This window comes from Mytilus trossulus, chromosome 1 (assembly GCF_036588685.1).
Source record: "Mytilus trossulus isolate FHL-02 chromosome 1, PNRI_Mtr1.1.1.hap1, whole genome shotgun sequence".
NCBI classification, from domain to species: Eukaryota; Metazoa; Mollusca; class Bivalvia; order Mytilida; family Mytilidae; genus Mytilus; species Mytilus trossulus.
The window spans coordinates 107,660,114-107,684,027 of NC_086373.1; the positions used below are offsets into that span (position 1 = coordinate 107,660,114).

The 23,914-nt window shown below is 31.8% G+C and overlaps 1 protein-coding gene across 1 annotated transcript in view; it reads right to left on the reverse strand.

Annotated features, from left to right (window-relative positions):
- Positions 1-21,682, reverse strand: part of LOC134696596 (QRFP-like peptide receptor) — a 38,380-nt gene extending 16,698 nt beyond the window's left edge. Inside the window, exon 1 of the mRNA XM_063558461.1 lies at positions 21,308-21,682. Coding sequence (XP_063414531.1) covers positions 21,308-21,592 — 285 coding nt within the window. The 5' untranslated portion in view covers positions 21,593-21,682. The remainder of the gene's footprint in view (positions 1-21,307) is intronic.
- Between the last annotated feature and the right edge of the window lie 2,232 nt (positions 21,683-23,914).

Sequence of the window (23,914 nt, forward strand, 5' to 3'; positions counted from 1 at the left end):
TTATTAAACAACGACCTTTATCAAATACTGTTTATCGTATATAAGTTGTAATTCAAACCCAGAGAAATAATAAAATTTTTGTTTGTTTGGGAATATTTCTTTAAGATAAATGCTATATTGAGTTGCTGAAAAATAAAATACTGCAAAATTTATGCTTATGTAATAACTTTTCCCATACTAAATCTACTTCATTGCGTAATTAAACAATATGTTTTTGTACTAAATAGTTATCAAAGGTACCATGATTATAATTTAGTACGCCAGACGCTTGTTTCGTCTACATAAGACTCATCAGTGACGCTCATATCAAAATATTTATAAAGCAAAACAAGTACAAAGTTGAAGAGCATTGAGGATCAATAATTCCAAAAAGTTGTGCCAAATACGACTAAGGAAATCTATTCCTGGGATAAAAACACTAAAACATGTTCATTTACACGTATTTTTTAATGGTGTATGTGAGGCTTTAAGAAGACATTACATAACTTAATATTTTCCTTTTATGAATAAATAAAGGCAACAGAATTATACCACTGTTCGAAAGTCATAAATCGATTGAGAGAAGATAAATCTGGGTTACAAACTAAAATCGAAGGAAACACATAAACTATAAGAGGAGAACTGCGATACAACAAAAATACTTAAGTGCAACAAGATACAAACGACAATCCATCCCATTAAAGCATTTTACATAGAAGTGATCAAACTATGAATACCTAATAACTCATGTAACATGTTAAAAGACTTCATATATCTCCAGGAACAGTTCTCAATAAATTTAAGAACGTTCGGAATCTGACGTATATGTTTACATGAAAACCAGAACAGATTTATTCTTTTTTTTTTTTTATCTAAAATCTGATTTATTGCACTATTGCTGTTATAATTAATACCATGTCTATAGCATTTGACAGGGCACCCCTGTAGTGTTAGTTTTACTGAACAAACAGGGAGATTGTTCAGTAAATTAATAATAATGATAAATGGTTAGATTTACATGTAACAATATTATGGATACAGATTACTACAGAAATTAATTTCCGTAAAAATTACATTAGTGAACCGCTTTGACTCTGTATATATGCTAGTTGACCTGGTCATGACCTATTGATCAAGGATCACACGATGGAGGCAAACTAACAGTCGAAGCAGTTTGATATATATTAATTATGTAGGTGAACATACTTGGTTGCGAATTAAAGTACAATATATAAGTTTATTTATTTATGAATATGTGATATATTAAATGAAGGATGCGTCAAGGATAGTAGGGGTTTAATCTTTATCACTGATCATGATCATGACGAAGTCCACAACACGTGGTTTTAAGATTAAATAATATTGAGACACATGCCAGTATTGCTGAATAAATATAGCATATAGCATATATGCAAGAATAATAATTATATGTACAAGCTTATTTCTTTCAAAATTTTACCATGTTTACCACCTGAGAGTGTCGAAATATTTAATCTTTTTTGAACAAGGCATACACATAAAAATTTGTAGTTTTATAATTTGAATTGTGAGTGCACTTGTGGATAGAAAATGTAATGAGTGTCACCAACAGATTTATATCATGATAATTGATATCACAGATTTTGTATCCTATAATGAGATTTCTGTAGTTTAAGATATGATGACCAATTTTAACTTTATTTTATTGTATTTTGATCTTTTCCCAAACAGTTTTAAAGTAACGACATTCTAGGAAAAAGTTTTTATAACCTTCTGTTACATTACATAAGTCGCATTTACTGTCTTCTTTTATCTTCCATTGAAAAAGCAGTTGTTTACAAGGAAGGATATGATGCAGCAATTTTCATTTAAATATTTTTAATCTGTTATCTTTTAAATAAGTAAATATAAAGTTTAGCTTTGATTTAATTTGGATTAACGAATCTAAATTAAGAACACGTTTCCATTTAAAGAAATCTGGAGGCGTGTCTTCATTTCCACTATTAATGTGTGTGTATATCTGTTTTGTTTCCATTACTTTTAAAATTGTTATCTTATTTTTTTCTTTTGTATTAATGCAAAGGTTACGTTTATTCTTTATTCGCAAATACCCGTTTACCTGTCTCCGCTCCGCGTCGCCAGGTAAACTAAGTTTGCGACAGTAAAACTACCGATGGACGTCCGCAAAGCTTCAAATACAATACAGTTATCTCTATTCAAATGCAAAACAAGTTATAATTAAATTTCAATCATTATTTTAGTGTAAAATGTTCATTGAAGAAAATTCCGCGAAAAGATGTTATGTACTTTGGTCCCTACACTAGGTGACGTCATATGTATGCTTCCGGCGTCAAACATAAACACCGGGCGTTTTGTGGCTTCTGTGCCGCTTCAGAATGCAATAAAATTTGATAAAAAGAAGATTTTTAGGCGCAACAAGTGAGTTTTTTGTTTATTACTGCAGAAATAACATGTCAATACATTCCGAAATTCAAAATGTCGGCTTCCTTAGTTACAGACAAGGAGATAGAGAATTTTACGCTTGCTGTTATCCAATCAGAACAATTGTTACAAAATAATTGCATAAGAATTTTGATTTTATTGATTTTTCTGATTTAAATACATCGACCCATTCATTTGGTATAGCAAATTTAAGTTTTGAAATTTCAAACATTAAACTGGATTTTGAGGATATTTTATTAGATATTATTTCTTGAGAGATATTACCATTTTGGTCAATTATATCATTAACATAATATATAATACCTTCTTTTATCCAATTTATAAAAACTAAACACTTTCCTTGAAATTTTATCAGTTTGTTTCCCCATAAGATTTGTTGTCTAATGTTTTTAAAATTCATATTGAGTTTGATATTATTTTTTTTTTTACTTTGAACCAAGACTTTACAATTTCTAAATAGAATTTTGGTAAAGTTTTATGTAGGTTTTGTATTGAGTAAATGTTGTCTAGATTCATGTAAAGTAGCATGAAATTAGCACCAAATTTATTAAAGTCGGAATTACTTTCCAGTTAGCAAAATCATCTGCAGTAAGTCTTTTTATCCATGCTATATGTAGTGCAGTTATATATAAAAAAAGAAAAAAGAAAAAAAAAGGCAACAGTAGTATACCGCTGTTCAAAACTCATAAATCCATGGACAAAAAACAAAATCGGGGTAACAAACCAAAACCGAGCGAAACGCATTAAATATAAGAGGAGAACAACGACACAACACCGAAACGCAACACACACAGAAACGGACCAAGCATCAGACAAAACACCACGAGAATAACAAAAATAACATGAAAACCAAATACATGAATTTGGGATAGACAAGTACCGTGCTATGTCTTATCTCAATATCTCAAAAATAAGAGAAAACACAAACGACTCAACGTTAAAATGCAACACACAGAGAAACGAACAATAATATAACAATGACCATCTTCCTGACTTGGTACAGGACACTTTTAAAGGGGAATAAAAGTGATGGGTTGAACCTGGTTTTATGGCATGCCAAACCTCGCACTTTAATGACAAAGTTAAATATAACATTGAAATGACAACATAATATTACAGGACTACAATACAAATAAATAGGAGAACATATTAGACAAAGAAAAACATGATTAATAGATAACAAAGAGAATCAGGTTTAAAATTCAATACGCCAAAAACGCGCCTTGTCCACACAAGACTCACCAGTGACGCCCAGATATAAAAGATCGAAAGTGAAAAAAGTACAAAGTTGTACAGCACTGAAGATCAAAAGTTGGAAAGGTTTCGCCAATATAATATAATTGTCTATATCTGTCATCTTAAGCCCTCCCTCAGTAGTTTTTTTGCTAAGGGTTGTACGTTTGACCTTTTCTCGTTTACCATCCCATATAAAATTGTAGATAAGAGTTTTAAACTGTTGAATAAATTCATGTGGTAGGTTTGTGACTGAAGCTAAATATGTAAGGTTTGGTATAAGAGATTTTACAACTGTTATTTTACCTATCATTGTAAGATTTCTTTTTTTCCAATTACTTATTAATTTGTCACATTTCTGTATTATTGTTTCAGTATTCAGCTTATCACATTCAGCTCGATCTGTTCCAAAATAAACTCCTAGACTTTTTATTGGTCCTTTATTCCATGTTATATTTTCAAACTTATCTTTACAATGTTTAAATTTTCCTAACCAAATGCCCTCTGTTTTTGATCTATTTAATTTTAAACCTGATAGCGTTCCAAAGATTTCAATAATATTAAGAGTGTGACGTACTTCATCTTTTGATTTTAGAAAAAGTGTTGCGTCGTCAGCTAATTGAGAAATCTTTAAACTGTGTGTTTTAGTATCTAGCTTAATTTGAAAACATTTGATGTTGTTGTCTTGTCTTATTCTGCAGGATACAAATTCTACAGCCATAACAAAAATCAGGGAACTTAACGGGCAGCCTTGTCTAATACCGCGTTTAATGTTATATGGTGATTTGACCCACCCATTGTTTAACATACAACCGGTTATGTCTTTGTACAGAGTTTTAACCCATTTGATAAAAGGATTTGGAAGGCCGAATTTCTTGAGTGCTTCATACATAAATGGCCATTCCAATGAGTCAAAGGCCTTGGAAAAATCTATGAAGAGCAATGCTCCGTCAATATTAAAGTATTCTGCATGGTCTATTATGTCTTGAATTTGACGAATGTTGAAACCTATATACCTATTTTATTATGTAACCATTTTGGTCACTATGGATGATTTTAGTTAGTATTGGTTTAAGCCGATGTGCTAAAGAATATGCCATAAGCTTTGTATCAACATTGAGTAATGTGATTGGTCTATAGTTGTCTAAAAGAAGTGGGTTTCCCTTTTTATATAATAAAGAGACTACTCCTATTTTTTGTAGTGTGCTCATTTCTTCCTTTTGATAGCATGTGTAAAAAACTTTAACAACAATTTCTTTTAAATTTGTCCAGAAGGTTCGATAAAATTCTACACTGATCCCGTCGATTCCCGGTGATTTATTTAGTTTCATAGATTTAATAGCTTCTGTACATTCTTTAATAGTATGCTCCCCTTCTAGATTTTGAGTTTCCTCATGAGAAAGAGTTTTATCTACTTTTGTTTCTGTTATATATTTTTTATTCCATTTTCATTAGGATTTGTACTTTTAAATAAATTTCATAGAAGTTTTTTTCTAACTTTAAAATTTCAGATGAATCTGTTATAATTTCTCCTTTTTCATTCGTAAGTGCAGAAATATTTTTATGAGTTTGTGTGGATTTTTCAAGGCCTATAAAACAAATTGTGTTTTTTTTCTCCTTCTTCTGTCCATTTTACACGGGATCTCACCTGAGCTTTATTCCTTAAGAATTATTAAGCGCACAGTTGATAACACGTATGATATAAAATAATAACTTCAGGTTATGTATGTGATATAAAAATTAAAAAAAACATCTGTTTTTTTATAAATTGAAGTTTTTTGTTCAAGGGATGACACCATATTATTTTTCAATACAAATGAATTATATATCTTAAAGATGTCTGAAATGTAAAACTACACATAAACAGCGGAAATTTGCAATAATGAATCAAACTCTTTCGTTACATCAAAGCATAGTGCTGAACAACATTGAGATTTAGGAATGGTTTGGCAATTATGGAAAACCCGTTTAAATTTATTTATTAGACGGTTTAAAATATCCCCACCTTAACAACCTCCCGATTTTAGTTTGTGAGAAAAAGAAATGCAGGGGATTGGTAGTTCCCTTTATACATTATTTGTTTAAAAGACTGGAACTATATACACATTAAAAATAATTGTGGTCAATTTATCTTAGCAAACATATACGTTAAATGTGTTTAACTTAACTTGACATCTCAGGCAATAAATGTCATGACCTTGCAGTCTTTCACCTTAACATATATTACTTTTTTATTAATGAATTGAATCATACGTTTTATTACTACCATTTAATTAATTTGTATATTTGGCTATCAGTCAAATGACACAGGGTCAGCGCTCTAGACGTATTTTTCTATTAAGTATAATCCATTTTAATAGTAAGCTTAACATTGCTAAATAATATGATGGTCAGCGCTGCTGACAGAAAATAGTGACATTCATTCTGGTTTATAGATTTCCAATGGCATTTTCTCCATACCTATATCATTTGGGCTGATTACAGTCACTCTACAAACATTAACGTAAAATGGGGCTATAATTTATAACATATTTTAGTACACCATCAAGGTCTTTTATCGTTCATTCGTTTATTTATCGTACACAATTTAAGTCCTTTTTCTAGCCACAGTAGCGGCACAATATTGTGGAGATGACTACAAAAACTGGTTTTAATTGAAAATTAACACATTCCGAACAAGACACATAAATACATAAAAAAAACATGTATTCAACTTTATCAAAGCGGTAATTATATATGTATCTAATCGTCGATACCACAAAATGTATATATCTTTTAGTTTGGATTAGAAATTCTTATGATGAGGAAAATTCAACCAGGGATGTGTCAATTAGAAACGTATTTAAAAAAAAAAATCTAATTCAAGAAAAGGGCAACAGTAGTACACCGCTGGTCGAAGTTCATAAATCGATTGAGACAAAAGAAAGCCAGGTTACAAACTTATTGTGAGGAACACATATCAATTATAAGAGGAGTACAACGACACAACAGAAACACTTAAATGCAACACACACAGATACGAACTATAAGATAAACAATAGCCATTTATCTGACTTGGTTCTTATTATTATAAAAAAAAATGGTTGGTTGAACCTGGTTTTGTGGCTAGTAAAAACTCCCGCTTTAATGACAATGCTAAATGTCTAAAAGATTTTACATCAGCTAACAATTTTGCAGTAAAATCAACGCTTTAATTGTTTGTACCCTACGCTACAATTCCGTGAGGTCAATTGAAAGATGTACATTTACGGTTTATGGTATATATTTTATAGATGACGACTGACCAGTTGATAATTGTGCCCTGATAACATACATTTTGGAGTAAATCTATAGTCACTATTTATTAAAAGAAATTAATTTGAAGTCTAAATTTTTATTTTGTTTGTAGAGATAGTAAATATCTGACAATTACAATTTTTTTTATATTTTAGTTCATGGAAAATCTTATGACAGTTCTTGTCCATTCGTTTTTGATGCGTTTTGTTATTTAATTTTGCTTTTTTTTATTATGGACTTTCCGGATTGATTTTCCTCTAAGTTCATTATTTTTGTGATTTTACTTTTTACTCTTTGTGAAAAAAACAACCGATTCCAACTATATACTTTATCCACAATGCTTTGCAATATGAAAATAGTAGCATACGCTATAAATCTATTGCGTTGTGATAATATACGGCCTATTATGTTTAAAGTGAAAAAAATAAAAACAAGGAGAACAAGTAATTTGTATGCAGAATTATTATTGACAACATATTTGTTGAATTTTGAGGTACACTTTTTCAACATATATAGTTGTTCGGTGTGAGCCAAAGCTCCGTGTTGAAGGACGGACATTGACCTATAATGGTTTACTTTTCTAAATTGTTATTTGGATGGAGTGTTGTCTCAAAAGCACTCACACCACATCTTCCTATATCTATTGAAGTCAATCCAATTGAAATTGAATCCTTGCATTGATCGCGTTAAAAAATTAAAATTAAATCACAGGTTAAAAGAAAAGCTATTTAATCTCATAAATACTTGGCTGGTAATAAACAAAAATAACATTAGTAACATCGACACAGGGATCAAACAAAAATACCATCAGTAGCATCGACATAGGGATCAAACAAAAATAACATCAGTAGCATCGACACAGGGATCAAACAAAAATAACATCAGTAGCATCGACATAGGGATCAAAAAGCTCATCAGAGGTGTCGAGATTATAATAAATACTGAAATGCCAATTTATTTGTTTCTAAATATTTTCGGTCAAAGTCGTCCATAAGGACTGTAGGTCTAGAAATACCGTTTTCATGGGATTATTACATTTGTCTTCCACTTTTTTGTTACCTTTATACGTTTATACGTTAACTTTATCTTCCTTTTGTCTACAGTTTAATTGATAAAAAATTTCAGTACACCGTAATCAACCCAAACGGTTGAACTATATTACATAGACTCCCAAAAACAAATCTGGGCCAATATTTTCACTCTGGTGATCTTCAAGTCTATTTTGTGAAATTTTGCAAACAAAACTCAAACGTATCTTTTAAATACTTTAGTATATATTTTACGTAATGTTTTTATCTTACGTAGAGGTTACCATTTTCTAAGTCAAGGTAAACCTTATATATACTATTCTTATGTATGTTCTATGGTGCCTTGTGTTTATCTAAATGTTACCAACTTGCAGATTTCTTTTTAATCCTTTAAGAGACATAACCTTTTTCTTCGTGACTATCAAAAGACATGACTTTGATTTAAACATGAACAAAATACATCCATCATAATAAAAAAAAAAAACTACCAGTTTTCTTTATGATATGACCCGTCCTCTGTTTTTGTATTGATAACACGCAACACTTAAACAGACATGATAAAATGATAGAATCATTCACATATTTTAGAGGTTACTCAAGCATGAGGGAACAAAACCGTTTACTAGAAATCGAACAAACGTCATGTTCGCTGCGCTTCCAGTATGTTCTTTTCTTTATGGTTTAGTTGTCTTATTATAAATATTGTTCATTTTTAACAACTGAAACCATCATGAAAAGAAACGCTTCTTTTATCTATAAAAAAATCGAGCTGTTATGTGGTATATGCAAATTGCTCTTATCATTAACGAGCGTGTCAACGTCCTAAAAGCACAATATAGAAAAAGGAAAGTTGTTTCCATGAATCAAACAATAAACTATGAAAAGACATCTGAATAGATTCTTTCTGACTATACAACCAACGATTTAATGGATGAACTAAATAGTTTTTCTTAGAAATAAATCACGTTGTGCCTTCGGATGACTTGGGTATTATGTGTTAAATGGTTAACATCATACTGAATTAGATATATTGGTAGTAAATCATCGTGCTTTACACTCTTCAATGAGCACATTCAGCAGACTTTAGATGCCAATGATAATTAGCAATTGCTCATTTATAAACAAGTCTTTTCGATCTAGGATGTTTTCATTTTAAAGATATGACAATTAGTGTTTATAGAGAAGTTGTCACAAAAACAAAACAAAATATAAAAGATTCGTGTATAGACAAAACACTGTAAATGTTTTCAATGCTGCAGGTAATTATAGCCTGAAGAGAGGACATTGTGTTAAATTATGCTAACTATGTTTTAAAATGAGCCCTGTGCAGTTTTGATACATGAAAGTCACAAAAAACATCTTTAATAATCCGGACTTCGTTCTAATTGTTTTAAGTTTGATGCATACCTCCGCCGAGAACATTTAAGCTAGAGCAAAATTCGAAAGTTTAATCCAGTACAATGCAATTATGGTATATTCATAATGCACTTCAAAAGAAATACTGTACATCATAACCATATTTATATGAAACGAGAGAGGAAAGACCAAGGAGGCAATCGAAATCATAAGTTCAATTAAAACATACACCCCGATATGGCTAGAGAGATAAAACATAGAAAAGACAAGCAGCAAAATCAAAACGCTTCACTAAAGACTCAGCAACACGAACCCTACCAAAACACTAGGCGTGTCAAATCCTACTCGATTATAGGTAATAATAAATTCGATGATAAGTTGAATGCAGCAACCATATAAAACATTTACTATATACTACATCTGAATCGACTTCGGTGGAAAGAAATAAACGATTATTGTTACAAAATGTATGTTAAAAGCACTTAACATCGGTGTTTCAAATTTTTATTTGTTTGTGACCAGACAGCATCGTTGTTATATTTGCAGTATGCAGTTTTTGAATGTGACATGACATTATATTGTAATTGCTTGTCAATGTCTTGTTCTGCGTTGAAATATAGTCTGTTGTTGTCTCTCATCCAACTAATGTGCTTATTCTCATGTGTAAATCGTATACGTCATATGTCTAACATGTCCATACTATTCTACGTTATTCTTTTCATTCGAGATGAAGTGTCGGCTCGTTTATAAAAGTAGTATTACTAGTCAACAGATGATAAGTAAAACTCGTACAACGGAATCATCTCTTACAGAACAATTTTAACATTTCTTTATGGGGACAGAATTATCACTTTGAATTAGCTGATTGCTGGAATTGACATTAAAAGTTAATGGTTTTTGTTTTATTTCTTAGAAAAGACGTAAAACATGTTACATTGTAAAGAATAACGACAATAATTAAGCTAGCTGAACTGAATACAACTTAAGACTTTAATTCAAGATGGATAAAATAGTGCATGCTGACTTTCAGCTTTTAACATTTACTCAATGAGTTCTTTTCGAATTAAAGCTATCATTAATTGCCATATTTCCGATATAGATTAAGAATGTATTGAACAAAAAAGGCAATCGAAAGAATACAGTTTGATTGCAACTGTTACAGCAATAATGAATAGCTTGATATGGATTGATATAGATAACCTTAACCGTATTTCGCCAGTTTTGTGGAATTTTGGCTTATCCATGCTCTTTAAATTTGTCCTTGTTTGGCTTTCTAACTATTTTGTTCTGAGCGTCACTGATAAGTCTTATTCTCCCAAAACGCGCGTCTGGCGTATTAAATTATAAGCCTGGTACATTTGACTTTTTCTATATATTTGAAATAAAGACATTTTCAGATACATTATATCAAACCTAAGGATATCTGGTATATCTGATATGTAATTCATGTTAAATGAGATTTAAATGATGGCTATGTATTTCTTTGATACTTGACAATTCTAAAAAAAACTAGCCAAAAATCAACAAATTGATTCATTTTAAATATGAAAAAAAGAAAGCAATATCAAGAAACACATCATTGTTTGCAGTTTCCGAAAAAAAATATATATAAAATTATATGAAATGAAAAGAAAAGAAAACGTGAAAATTGAAATGATTCCATCGTAGACACACTTCCCAAATTAATGTACAAAAACAAATTGTTGTTCCCTTTTTGAAAAGTCTTTGTATTGTATTGAATAAAAATTGTACCTAACATCTAATCTATTTATCGATGTGCAGAAAGAAAACAGTAACAACAAGTGGACATTTTACCTAATGTTAAACACCGAACGATTCCTTCCTACTCTATCTTACCGAGTTAAATAAAACTCAACAAACTTATAACTGACGTAGTGCTTTATGTTGGTTTACTTTTAATGTTTAGTGTATTTATATAGGTTTTGAAATATAGTTGTCTATCAATTCCTAAAATAAGATTGAAAAGAGGGACGAACGATACTAGAGGTACAGTCAAACTCTTAGATCGAAAATAAACTGACAACGCCAGTGCTAAAGAATAAAAAGACAAACAGACAAATGAAAGTACACAAGACACACCATAGAAAACTAAAGACTAAGCAACACGAACCCCACTAGAAACTTGGGGTGTTCTCATGTGCAATTTGAAGCATTTACCTTGACTTTATATCAAAGTAAAACTGGATAAATGTGTGCTAAAAATAATAAGATCTGGGGGCAAAAAGAATACTATTCATTGAAGGTCAAATGAAGTAGATTTATCGGTTCTGAAAAGCCATATATATCTTGCTTGACAGAAAAAGGGCATAGACTTTTTGAGTCATTTCTGTAAGACAACCCGATGTGAAAGGTATATTGAAAATGGTTCAAGTCCACACAGATGCAGACAGTAAATACAACTTGCAGCATATATTCATTAATGAAAAATACAAAAGAATAAGGCATAGTACCAAAGATAAGTTACAAAATCTTATTTATCATTGCACGAATGCCATATTACCATGCAGATAGTATTTTTCAATTTCTTATTTGACAGAATAATTAATTTAATCGAAATAAATGAAATAAATTACTTAAACTGACCAATGGGAGTGATTGAAGATTTGAATGTATAGTAATCCAATTTCTAGAAACCATCATTTGCTTATTCATTTTGTTATTTCTTAATTTGGGTGTCAGTTTATCAGCACCAACTGCTACGCATATAGATGATCAATTAATATTTTAAGCAAATCCAATTAAATTCTAGAATATGAAATAAAACCCCCCATTAACCTTTTGAACAAAGAAAGATCGATGACATCGTTACTGTAGATCGTGCTTCTCTTACACTAATATGATATTAATACTACAACAAATATTAGCTTTAAGGGAATAAATTCATAATTAAAAGATGAAGCATTTTGGTTCTTTGATATATCTTGAGAAAGTAGAAGCATTGATAATTTTCAAAATTTCATGCAAGTTGGCAGTTGAATTAAATTCTACGCAGAACTGGAATGAATAATTGCTAATTAGAAACTTGTATCAGGGGACTCAAAAAATTAGATGTGATGAATTAAATCAGAGCCATTTGTTTCAGCTTCTGACACCTATCAAAGCTAGCAACAAGATTTATATAATTTTTCAATCTTAGTGAAATAGAAGAATGATTATATCTTTAGAATACAGGATATATTTACCAGTTCATATAATATATATCAAGTTTAACTCTTTTTTATGTTTTTGTTAATGATTTGATAATGCTACTAAGTATTTGATTTTGATCATGGTGGTGTCTTCGAGAGTTTGTTTGAAATCAGAAATGCTTTAAATAGTCAATGATAGTTGATTGTACACGCTTCTGTTGTATATGTAGACCTAATCTACTTAAATGTCTCTGACTTTGCATGGACTCTCTGTATCCAGATTTATCTTATTTATCACTCTTTTTATTTTTTATTTTTTTAACACAGTACTGAGAATGTAAAAATCAAACAGTTTTTCGTAAGGAACTAAATATTGAACATACAGATCCGACGGTATTGTGTCATGTGTACTTTTGTTTGTCTGTTTGTCTTTTTCATTTTTAGTCAATGGCGTTGTCAGTTTATTTTAGATTTATAAGTTTGACTGTCCCTTAGATATCTTTCGTTCTTCTTTTATAAAAGTCATGTGAGGGAATAAGTATGATTAGTATAATTAATAACATATTGGAGAAATAGGGTATCCCGTAAACAACTCAATAAATGTTAAGATTATATAATGAGAATGTGATTCATACAATAATATTAAATTCATCGTGCATGTTCAACCACTGAATATACAAAAGAGGGACAAAAGATATCACAGGGACAGTCCAACTCATGAAATGAATTAAAAATGTAAGACACGAAAATTTTCTTATGCTATACTTCTATTATAACTATGGAATTACAGATATGAAAATGTGAGCATTTTCAAACTGTTGTTTAATGACTTTGAAAATATAACTATATATCTACTACGATTTTTCAAAACTTGTAGATATTTAAGTTTATATTTTCAATCACATGTACACAACAATTGCTTAAAATCTCAGTTCTAAGTGAAAAACACCATCGTACTGTTCAGCTGTTGAACCTGATACAACACACATACAAATATTGATATGATAAATGAAAAAAAGGAAACATTCTTGCATTAATAAAGACGTATCATTTATCACAAGACACGCACATTTTTGCTATATCAATTGAGCGGTAATCCATCACTTTATTATTCCAAAGCTTTCGTAATATGACCATCAAGGGAAAAAAATAAGGCTACGTTATATATTGAATTATGCAATTATAAGTTCATTAATCATCTTGAAAGATTCGGCGACAAAATCATGTCTTGGTTGACCTTGTCCGATTGACAAGAATATTCCGTGTCACAGATAGCCAGAACTGTAGGTGATAAATTTGGAAATATCTTCCAAACAGACGCAATAATGTAAATTTTGTAAGGGTACATTTTAGTTTCATCAAACTATCTATTTGAACATAGTGGTAATGTGTGCACCGCTAGTAAACACGTTATGTTCACATTAAATATGTAATTGGTTGGTAAATTGGTATGGAATTTTCTGTTTATTAAATGTTGAAATACTCAAAAAGCTCATACTTTTCGTCCCCAAACAAAGTTTTCATCAGCCGTACTTAACATCGGTTTTAGGTATTTTCGATTTTTTATGTTCATCATTATGGTATTTTTAAAACTGAATACCACTATCAGGTCTGGTGTAAACGAAAAACGAATGTGTCGTTTCACATTATAAGCCTGATATCTGTGTTGAGAGTTATTTTTTTCCTTCAAATAATCTTAGTCCATGGGTCAGATGAAATAGTATGGAAGTCACCTATCATGATACACCAACAACTTTTCAGCTGTCATCCCACGTCGATGCCTGAATAGATGCTAATTATAAATTTGTAAAATGAATATTCAATTAAAGTCTTTTGTAAACTTTAAGATAATTACATCTGTATTGTATTAGCTGCTTTTTGGAACAAATTACAGTGCTTTGAACCAATAGTAATAACATAATAACGAATCTCAAAAGATAAGGTTTGACGCTGTGCACATTTCCATAAAAAAATCTCTAGATGAAAAAGACCTTGTTTTAAACAAATATTGATAAAAAGAAACACGATTTATTGACTGTAAAAATAAAGTTCTTCCTTATAATATGTAAACTTTATATACTATAGTTTTGTCATTTTCAACATAAATAATATCAAATTTATTACATTAGCATATATTCTTATGGTGCAGCTAAAGCCTCGGTCACACCTTACCGAAAAGCTCGAACGGACGCCTAACGGATGACTTTTTTTCAATCCGTTCATGTCCGTTAAGCCTCGGTAACACCTTACCTGATAAGACGAACGGAAGCCTAACGGATGCAAATAAAAGTTGTCCGTTGACAAAATTGTTATCCGTTGGGAGTCCGTTGATGTACTGACCAACTAAAACGGACGCCTAACGAATCCATAACGGACATGCAACGGGTATGCAACGGACGAGAAAGGGAGACGTACCAGACAGAACGAATGTCGAACGTACATCCAACGGACGAGTACCACAAAAAACGGACACCTAACGGAAGCGTACCGGATAAAACGGAAAAACAAGATATATGAAAAAAATAAAGGCGACAATAATACTACATGTAAATCGCATTAATATTGAAAATATTTAGTGTAACTGGTTTTGGTTTGTTCTTTAAAATAAAATTGAGAATAGAAATGGGGAATGTATCAAAGAGACAACAACCCGACCATAGAAAACAACAGCAGAAGGTCACCAACAGGTCTTCAAAATAACGAGAAATTCCCGCACGCGGAGGCGTCCTTCAGCTGACCCCTAAACAAATATATACTAGTTCAGTGATAATGAACGCCATACTAATTTCCAAATTGTACACAAGAAACTAAAATTAAAATAATACAAGACTAACAAAGACTTATGCCGCTAAAGGGCAGTGTCTGACCTGAATAACAGCTGCTTGATTGTGAAAATGTGCCCTTATTTTAAGATCGATTATGAATAATAAGAATTCATGAATCTTAAAGGAAATCTAATAGGCATTTCTGACGAGAAATTTTCAATTGGCATTCTTCCGTTTCAGATCCGTTCATCATCCGTTTTATCCGTTATACGTCCGGTAGAAGTCCGTTTCACATTCGTTCAACATCCGTTTTATTGTTTAGGCGTCCGTTAGAAGTCCGATGGTGAATTTATCTGCCAGACCTCCAACGGATGTATAACGGAAACGTAACGGATACAAAACGGAAACGAAACGGACGAGTACCGTACAAAACGGACGCCTAACGGACGTCCGTTCAAAGTTTTGAACATGCTCAAATTTTCCACCGGACAGAACGGACGTCGACGGATGAAACGTACGCTTAACGGGCATGCAACGGATATAGACGGAGGCCTAACGGATAAGAACGGACGTCTAACGGACATGAACGGATCGAAAATTAAAGGTATCCGTTAGGCGTCCGTTCGAGCTATCCGGTAAGGTGTGACAGAGGCTTTAGACGTCCGTTCTTGTCCGTGAGACGTCCGTCCATATCCGTTGCGGAAAATTTTGAGCATGTTCAAAACTTTGAATGGACGTCCAACGGATAGAATGTCCGGAGTGTGTCCGTTATGCATTCGTCACACCTCCGTTTTATTCGGTCAGTACATAAACGGACTCCCAACGGATAACATTTTTTTCAACGGACTCCCAACGGATAACATTTTTTTTCAACGGACGACTTTTATTTTAATCGTAACCAGTAAGGTGTGACAGAGGTTTTATATTTCAGTTCTTTCAAAGGATACTATTTTGGAAGGCGTTCGGATTTTTTTGAAATATGGCATGCCGTTGAAAATAGATGAATTTTATCTTATTTACATTAAATGATCCAAATGATAATCTAATTAATAATCGTGTATCTAAACAGGAAGAACCTTCAGGTTATCATCCTATATTAGCGTATTTTTCTATTTGTTGTATATATCAATAAGGTGGGGATAAAATATGTGATCAATCTATTCATATCATATAACAGCCATTAGAACCTAGACATTCAAAGCAGCAAGGTCATCTAAAATAACACAACAGAAATGAACGTATTTATAACTTTGGTTAGCTACAATTATAATAAACCAATAACGAAACTCCGACGATAAGTTTGATGATTTATGTTTGCACATTTTCATTACAAATAGAGCTTCCTCTAGCAGAAAAGACAATGATTTTACTTTTATATATTAAAGTAAATGCTATAAACACCCTTTATCCCCCTTTAACGTAATATGACGTTCCATTGCGCACTAATTACCGATGCCAATTGATTAGACACAACGACTCCTAAGGTTTCGATGTTATTTTTCTAGATTATATTGTTGTGAAGCTTGCTGCTGAATAAATAATCCTAAACGTCAAATTAATGTTAACATCTGTCATAACATGCTGTTAAAACTAAGTTATCAAAATGAATTTCTAGAACCAGATTAGTTCTGACAGAAAAAGCATGGGTAATGAAAGAAAATACTATAATTAAAGATTAAACTCCCGGTCGTATTGAATCACAACTGTCTTATTATCCGACTCTCATTTCCTACTAAGAGACAACAAATAATTTTACTGAGAATAAGTTTTCTATAACAAATCTACATATTAAATAAACGATTTCTTTGTTTAATTATCATTATATTTATCTATGATTTAAAAAAGATAGAGCTACATATTCCATTTGTTTGTTGTTGAACAGCAACATTGATATACTTACTAATAAAGGAAAATGGTTCTTTCCTTTGTAATGCTTATACATGTTGTTTTTTTTTAATTATTTATCAAGCATTATATATACTGTTTATTTTTAACCGTAAACATACATGTCCTGTTATCTACAATAACTACAGAAACAGTCTTTATATATTAATAAATGATTGGTTTCTTGGCTGACAACATATTTGTTATGTTTGGAAGACGTGTTTCCCTTGGGTATCAACTACGTTCCTCTCCCTGTCGACCTGTTCCTTTATTTACATTAGGCTGACTTTATACAGAGTCTTTTAAGGAATAAAGTAAAGAAGTTAGAAGACTGTATCTTTTAACTTCACCTTCCGCTATTACTATTATGTTTCCTCGCTACAAAGCTTAAAATTTGATAATTATGTTGAACATCGTGTATCTAATCGAACTTGACATAAAGGTTACTTCACATACAGTTAAGCCTGCCTTATATCCTGACTTTCATCTATAACTTGACAATAAGGTCGATTGAAAGTAAACGTTATGACAAATAAGGTGATTACAGATTCATAATTGTATATAATAACTGTATATTGTGTTTATGTATCCCAGTTGATACGACATTCAAGTGCTTCCTATCATGATTTCCTTGATATATAGTTTAGTTTAAATAGTTATCAAAGGTACCAGGATTATAATTTAGTACGCCAGACGTGCGTTTCGTCTTCATAAGACTCATCAATGACGCTCATATCAAAATAGTTATAATGCCAAACAAGTACAAAGTTGAAGAACAATGAGGATCCAAATTGTCAAGTTATAGTCGAAAGTAAAACAAGTTATTGCAATTTATATAAATCTCATTTCGGGTGCGAGTGTTGTCTTTTTCGAAAGCTGCAAGGTTGTCTTTTTCGAGCAATATATATGGCTCTTTTAAAACATATTCAGCTCAGTAACAGGCTATTTATCGTCCTCTTTCGACGGATTATCATCGTTTCGCAAGACCGTATTCGCAAATGGTGTCAAGCGAAAGCTGGAAATTGTTCACCGAAACGGGGATCGAACCAGGAAACTTTGTGTTAGTAGTCCGATGCACTAACCACTACACCGCTTGAAAGAGGGTTGCTGCTCACAAGAAAGCTTTTAAATCAAGAGTTAAAAGTGATGACGTTGAGTTCATTCCTTCCAAATTTTGAAAGACGCCGTCATGAGTTGGTTGACTGTTTTTGAATCTTTGTTTCACAGATGACGGATAAGTTCCAATTGCAGAAACCTAAATTGCCTTCTTTTCCTTACATATACCGAATTACACTTATCAACGGGTTCATAATTGAATAAGCAAAACATGTTGAGAGCAGGATTATCTTATATGCTTATTCATTCGATGCACCTGAGAAAACCCCCGGTTTTTGATGTTCGTGTTGCTCAGTCCTTGGTTTGGTGTATGTTGTGTTTCGTATGGTACCCATTACATTGTGATGGGTTTTTTTTTAATTTGCGTTTGAATGTTCTTTTGGAATGTTCACCACTAACCAACTGTACAACTTGTGCTTGAAAGTGCTGGAACTAAGAGTTACAACATTTTTAACACATACATGATTATCGATCAATTCGAGTCTAACAGGATCATGAACTTTTAAGTTCAAATTATCTGATTTGAAACAAATGACATATTTCATGAAGAACTAAAACGTATCTTCTTGGTGGAAAAAAATTCAAAAAGACAAATTATCAATGTACGTACTCACAATAATTCATCACCATTGCGAAAGTACTTTAATGTAGACATCATCTAGTTATCCATCGAAATGACCCTTGATGATTCCCAACGGCTATATAACCCGATATAAACCTAGATATGAATATGGATAGACAGAATAGCACTTATATCGTTTAATGCATGCTATGGGTTAGAAAGGTTTGTAAATTATAGTTTAACTTTCATAAACATTTGTGTGTAAACCAGATTAGTCAACGAAATTGTTACTTTACACTTTTCAAAATCTTTTAAATGAATGAAAATATGGCATTTTTTACAATAATATCGGACACACTTTTTTTAGCAAGGTACTAGTGACGCATGACTATTAAGAAAAAAAGATGACCAACAGTTTAGATGGGACAATATCCCTAATGCGCCTTGAAATGAGGAACATAAAAGTCACGTGTAAACGAAAAATCTCTGTGTAGTGATATTTGACACATTTATATAATAAAAAAATGACTGAGCTGAACCATTTGTGTTAATTTAGGAAGTAGGGGAACACATAATAAATGTGTGAAAACTATGGAGCTATTAAATGTGTTCAAAGTGTTAAATTTTCAATGCACTCATTGTGTTAAAAATGGGAATTTTTACCATGAGGAGCCACATCGCAAAAGGATACTCGGGGTTTGCTAATTTACGGAAAAATGAATCCCACTTCGTACCCCGAAAATTTAACCACATATGTAAAAATGTCTCAGCTTCGAAACAAGCCATCATACATATACAAGTTTACGATATGGACTGAGCAACAGAAGAAAACGTTACCATTACGGCCTATGTAGAAACAATTACGCATATTGCCCCAGATATTAGTAGGTTAGATCTGAATACTTTTACACTCTCTCATTTTAAAGTATAAATGGATTTAAACTTTCTGCAAACGGTAAGGTATTCTAACATGAAGCTTGCAGCCAAATTCGTAAAAAATACAATAGAAAATGTCATACATGGCCATTAGCATTGATAATATATGAGTACATCTATAGAATGAGCACACGAAAGGATACATTAACCGAAGGGAGAAGGGGAAATATTTAACAGTACGAAAGGCATACGTTCAAGCAATGGTTTATTTACAGTTAACGAAGTATACTTATAATAACGAAGTAATATAGTAATGATTTAATTCGAATTAATCAGTGTCTTAAGTAGCATTTCGTGATTTTGTTGATTATCAGTCTTTTGAAGTATTAGATCAACATAAGGCGAAACATAGTCAATGTTAAAATATTATCTTTCAAGTTTTAGTTAAACAGAACTATAAGAAACCGAAGCTACTTTAATTCACTATGTGCTCATTTTAAAGATCATTTAGTATCAGTCGTGCTACAAACCAGAGATCGGTACTTAATTTAGACGTGCTAATCCATAATAAGAACCCGTTTCAAATCCTTGTAAACGACAATAATTCAAATGTATAACAACAAAACAATCGATCTTACCTATATTGGCATTGTGGGCAAACAAAACTCCTTTTAAAATCTGTAGGAATGCGAAAGTAATAAATGCATATATGCTAACTTTCTTTAAATGGAAAATATTTGATCAATTTCACTTGTGTAAAAGTAAGGAAAAGACAGTCATACACCTTTAGTGCCGTTGAGTCTATGATAGTCTGTTCCGGATCGGTTAAGACTAACAAATATAATCAATGCGATATAGTAAAGGAATAGGGTACCTTTCATTTACCATGTATAGATAGAAAAACATTTACAACAAGAATGTGTCCCAAGTACACGGATACTTCATCGGCACTTTCATTTTCTATGTTCAGTGGACTGTGAAAATGGGATAGAATTTCTAATTTGGAATTACAATTAACAAGATTATATGAAAGGGAACATGATTGAACTTCCACTTTATCAAAAACTACCTCGACCAAAAACTTTAACCAAAAAGTGTAACCTGAAGCGGGACGAACAGTCGAACAGAAAAAGGGACGAACGGAAGAACGAACGAATGAACGGACGCACAGACCAGAAAACATAATGCCCATAAATAGAGCATTAAATCCAAACGGAGTGAGACCTGGCTCGTAGACAGGTCCACATTCATCTGCTGCTATATAATTGTTACCCGTCACACGATTCTACAGTAACTGTCAAAATAAAGTATACAATGAAACCGAAATAAAAAGTCATCAACGATGCCAAGCTTACAAAAAGTCATTTGTATAATAGATAACACGTAAGGGTGATGCGGGAGTTAAGATAATGTTGGACAAAGGCAACATTAGTATACAGCTGTTCAAAAGAAGCGCATTAACTGCCATTGAACTTGGTCATGAACCGCTGAACTAATAGTTTATCAGTGCATTTATACCAGGTTATACAAACGAAAATACAGGCTTCTAATTTAGGAAACAAAACAATAAAACCTAGTATATATGCAGCGCAATAGTAACCTCATATCTCCCTCTGAAGCAATAAGATGTAACATACTTACCTTAGAAGGAACACAAACAAGTATAACAAGAAGATCTGCTGAAGCCAAACTGACGAGAAATGTGTTGGTGATAGTTTTCATCCGCTGGTAGGTAGCTATTGTGTATATAACCAATACGTTTCCAACAATACCTAGGATCATTGTTATCCCATAGATAAAACTCACAGGTATGATCTCATTTAATGGCATGGTAAAACTTTGTATATCATAGTCATAATCCGTCCAATAGTCAGATTCATTTATTGTTGTATTTACAACTAGTGTGCTATATACTTTGTAATCCATTATTACAAACTTCAGCTAACTTCAGATTTCTTCAAGGAATAAACTTCTATTCAGTTCTTAAGTGATTTATCTAAAACCATGTGCTCTAAAGAGTTCTGTCTTGTTTCAAAAGCCACGCCTACTTATCATCTCAGTCTTATGACACTAATGTGTCACCAAATCAAAGAGGCGGGAAGAATAAGTCCATCGATTATGGCATTGGCTCTCTTGTTGGCAATTCTTTTAAATGTCTGTTCTGTTTCTTCCTTTAGTTATTTACAATATGAGAATCTGCCTTCAAACAGAAACATAGTTATATTTATTGGCTTGGAATCTTTTGACTCGTAATATTGATACACTAATTATTGATATATGATAATGTTCTAACCGATCTTTCACTCAACATAATAAACTTCCGGATAGTTGATTATCATCTGGGGGAATTTGCTTAAATATATTGTTCCTTTTTGTCAAATTTACAAATTGAATTAGACAGAAATATAATAGCGGCAAATAGTACATAAAAACGAACAATTAATCATCTGAAAATATAATGGAACAGTCGGAGGACGACTAATATGAAATAAAAACAAAATCCCATTGTGGTTACATGCAGTATATCAACACGGAAATTATAACCAAATTAATTGAAAGTCAGAGGAATGTACTTGGAAATATTCTATTCAATATATGTATTTGCACCCTAACGAATGGGGCATACGATTTTATGATTACGCAATAATAAATGAAAAATGTTACATGCAGTTTGATATAATTGCTACGAATTCATATTAGGTATTTGACAAAGTGCGAATTTCTTACTAACTAAATAACAAGTATACTCTTTTATCAATATGTTGACTATGTACAGTGATGGTTCTTAACTCAAATATAATATTGTAATACTAGTACATTGTACTGTTATCATTCCATGATGTTAAAATACTACATTTGTATTGCTAGTAACGTACGTGTTGTTCAAGATTTTCACAACAATTGCTAAAACAATTTTAAATATAATTTTTTGAAAATGTTCAGTAGTCTTTATTATTAAAAGTATTTGAGACACAACTGCTCAATCGATAATAATACGATATCATATAACAGTAATGGGGAATATAATATATATAATAATCAGTCAAACTTCGTGAAAAAATTCATAGCTTTATAAAAATTACTAAACATCCTCTTTATAGAAATAGAAATATATATCATTTTATACTTTCTCGAAATTTCAATAAAGTTAAACCCGATACGTAGCATGCGTAGAGAGAAAGCTATATATTATTTTGTTACTCGCGTCCAATTTCATTTAAACACTTGATTTGAGTGTGTTCTCTTATCTTGCATTCTGGGAAAGTTCTCTGTATAAATCCTTGGGTTTTTTTTATGATTGTCCATATACCACTGGTTTTATGATAGTTCTAGATTTAACCCTTGTTTTGCGATAGTTTTCTATTAGCTCCTAATTTTGTGATAGTTCTTACGATAAAGCTATTGTTGTGACATTTGCGATATGTACAATGATTTCAATTATTGTGGTTTGAGTGTTCCTGATGATGGTTATTACAGAAAAGATAATTAAATGCACTGAATTTATAAAGTTTAATTTAAATTTCTAGTATATCTCCAATATATCCGATGGGGGACTAATAGAACATCCGGTTATCACAGGCGCAGGGTTTCAGCACTGATATGTTTTATAACATACAAGTCCTTTAAAAATAGAAAACCACACATTTAAAAATGTAATGCGTGTAGCGCTTTTCTGGATCTACCTTCATCAGGAAAGCTCAAAGCCAAACATTTGAAATCCGAGGATTTATAAGTACCGAAACCGTTGAAGAGATATATGTCAAAACTACAAAACTACCTAAAATAAATAGCCAAATTCATCTTAAGTCAACTTTGCCTGAGGGAGTTGCAACCTTAGTTTCAAAATTTATAAACGGAAAATTTTAGAAAGATTTGTTTATCATGCCAGTACCGAAGTACAGACTACTGAGCTGATGATACCCTCGGGGACTTATAGATCACCAGCAAACGTGTCGACCCAGTAAAGTGAAAAATTTAAAACAACACGTTTAATTATTAAATGCGTGAAACGCTTTTCTAGATTTACCTTCATCAGGAACGCTCAAAGCCAAATATTTGAAATCCGAGGATGTTTAATATTCGTTGATATAATTAGGTAGAAAAACTTATAGAAAGTACAGTTTAAAACCCAATTATGGTTTTCATTTTGATGGATTTAATGATTTGTGTGTTGTCCTTGTTGGTCATATAGCTAGCAAAGCATTCAAGAATGTATTCAGCAATGGCTTTCCAATTTTAGGGTTTGTG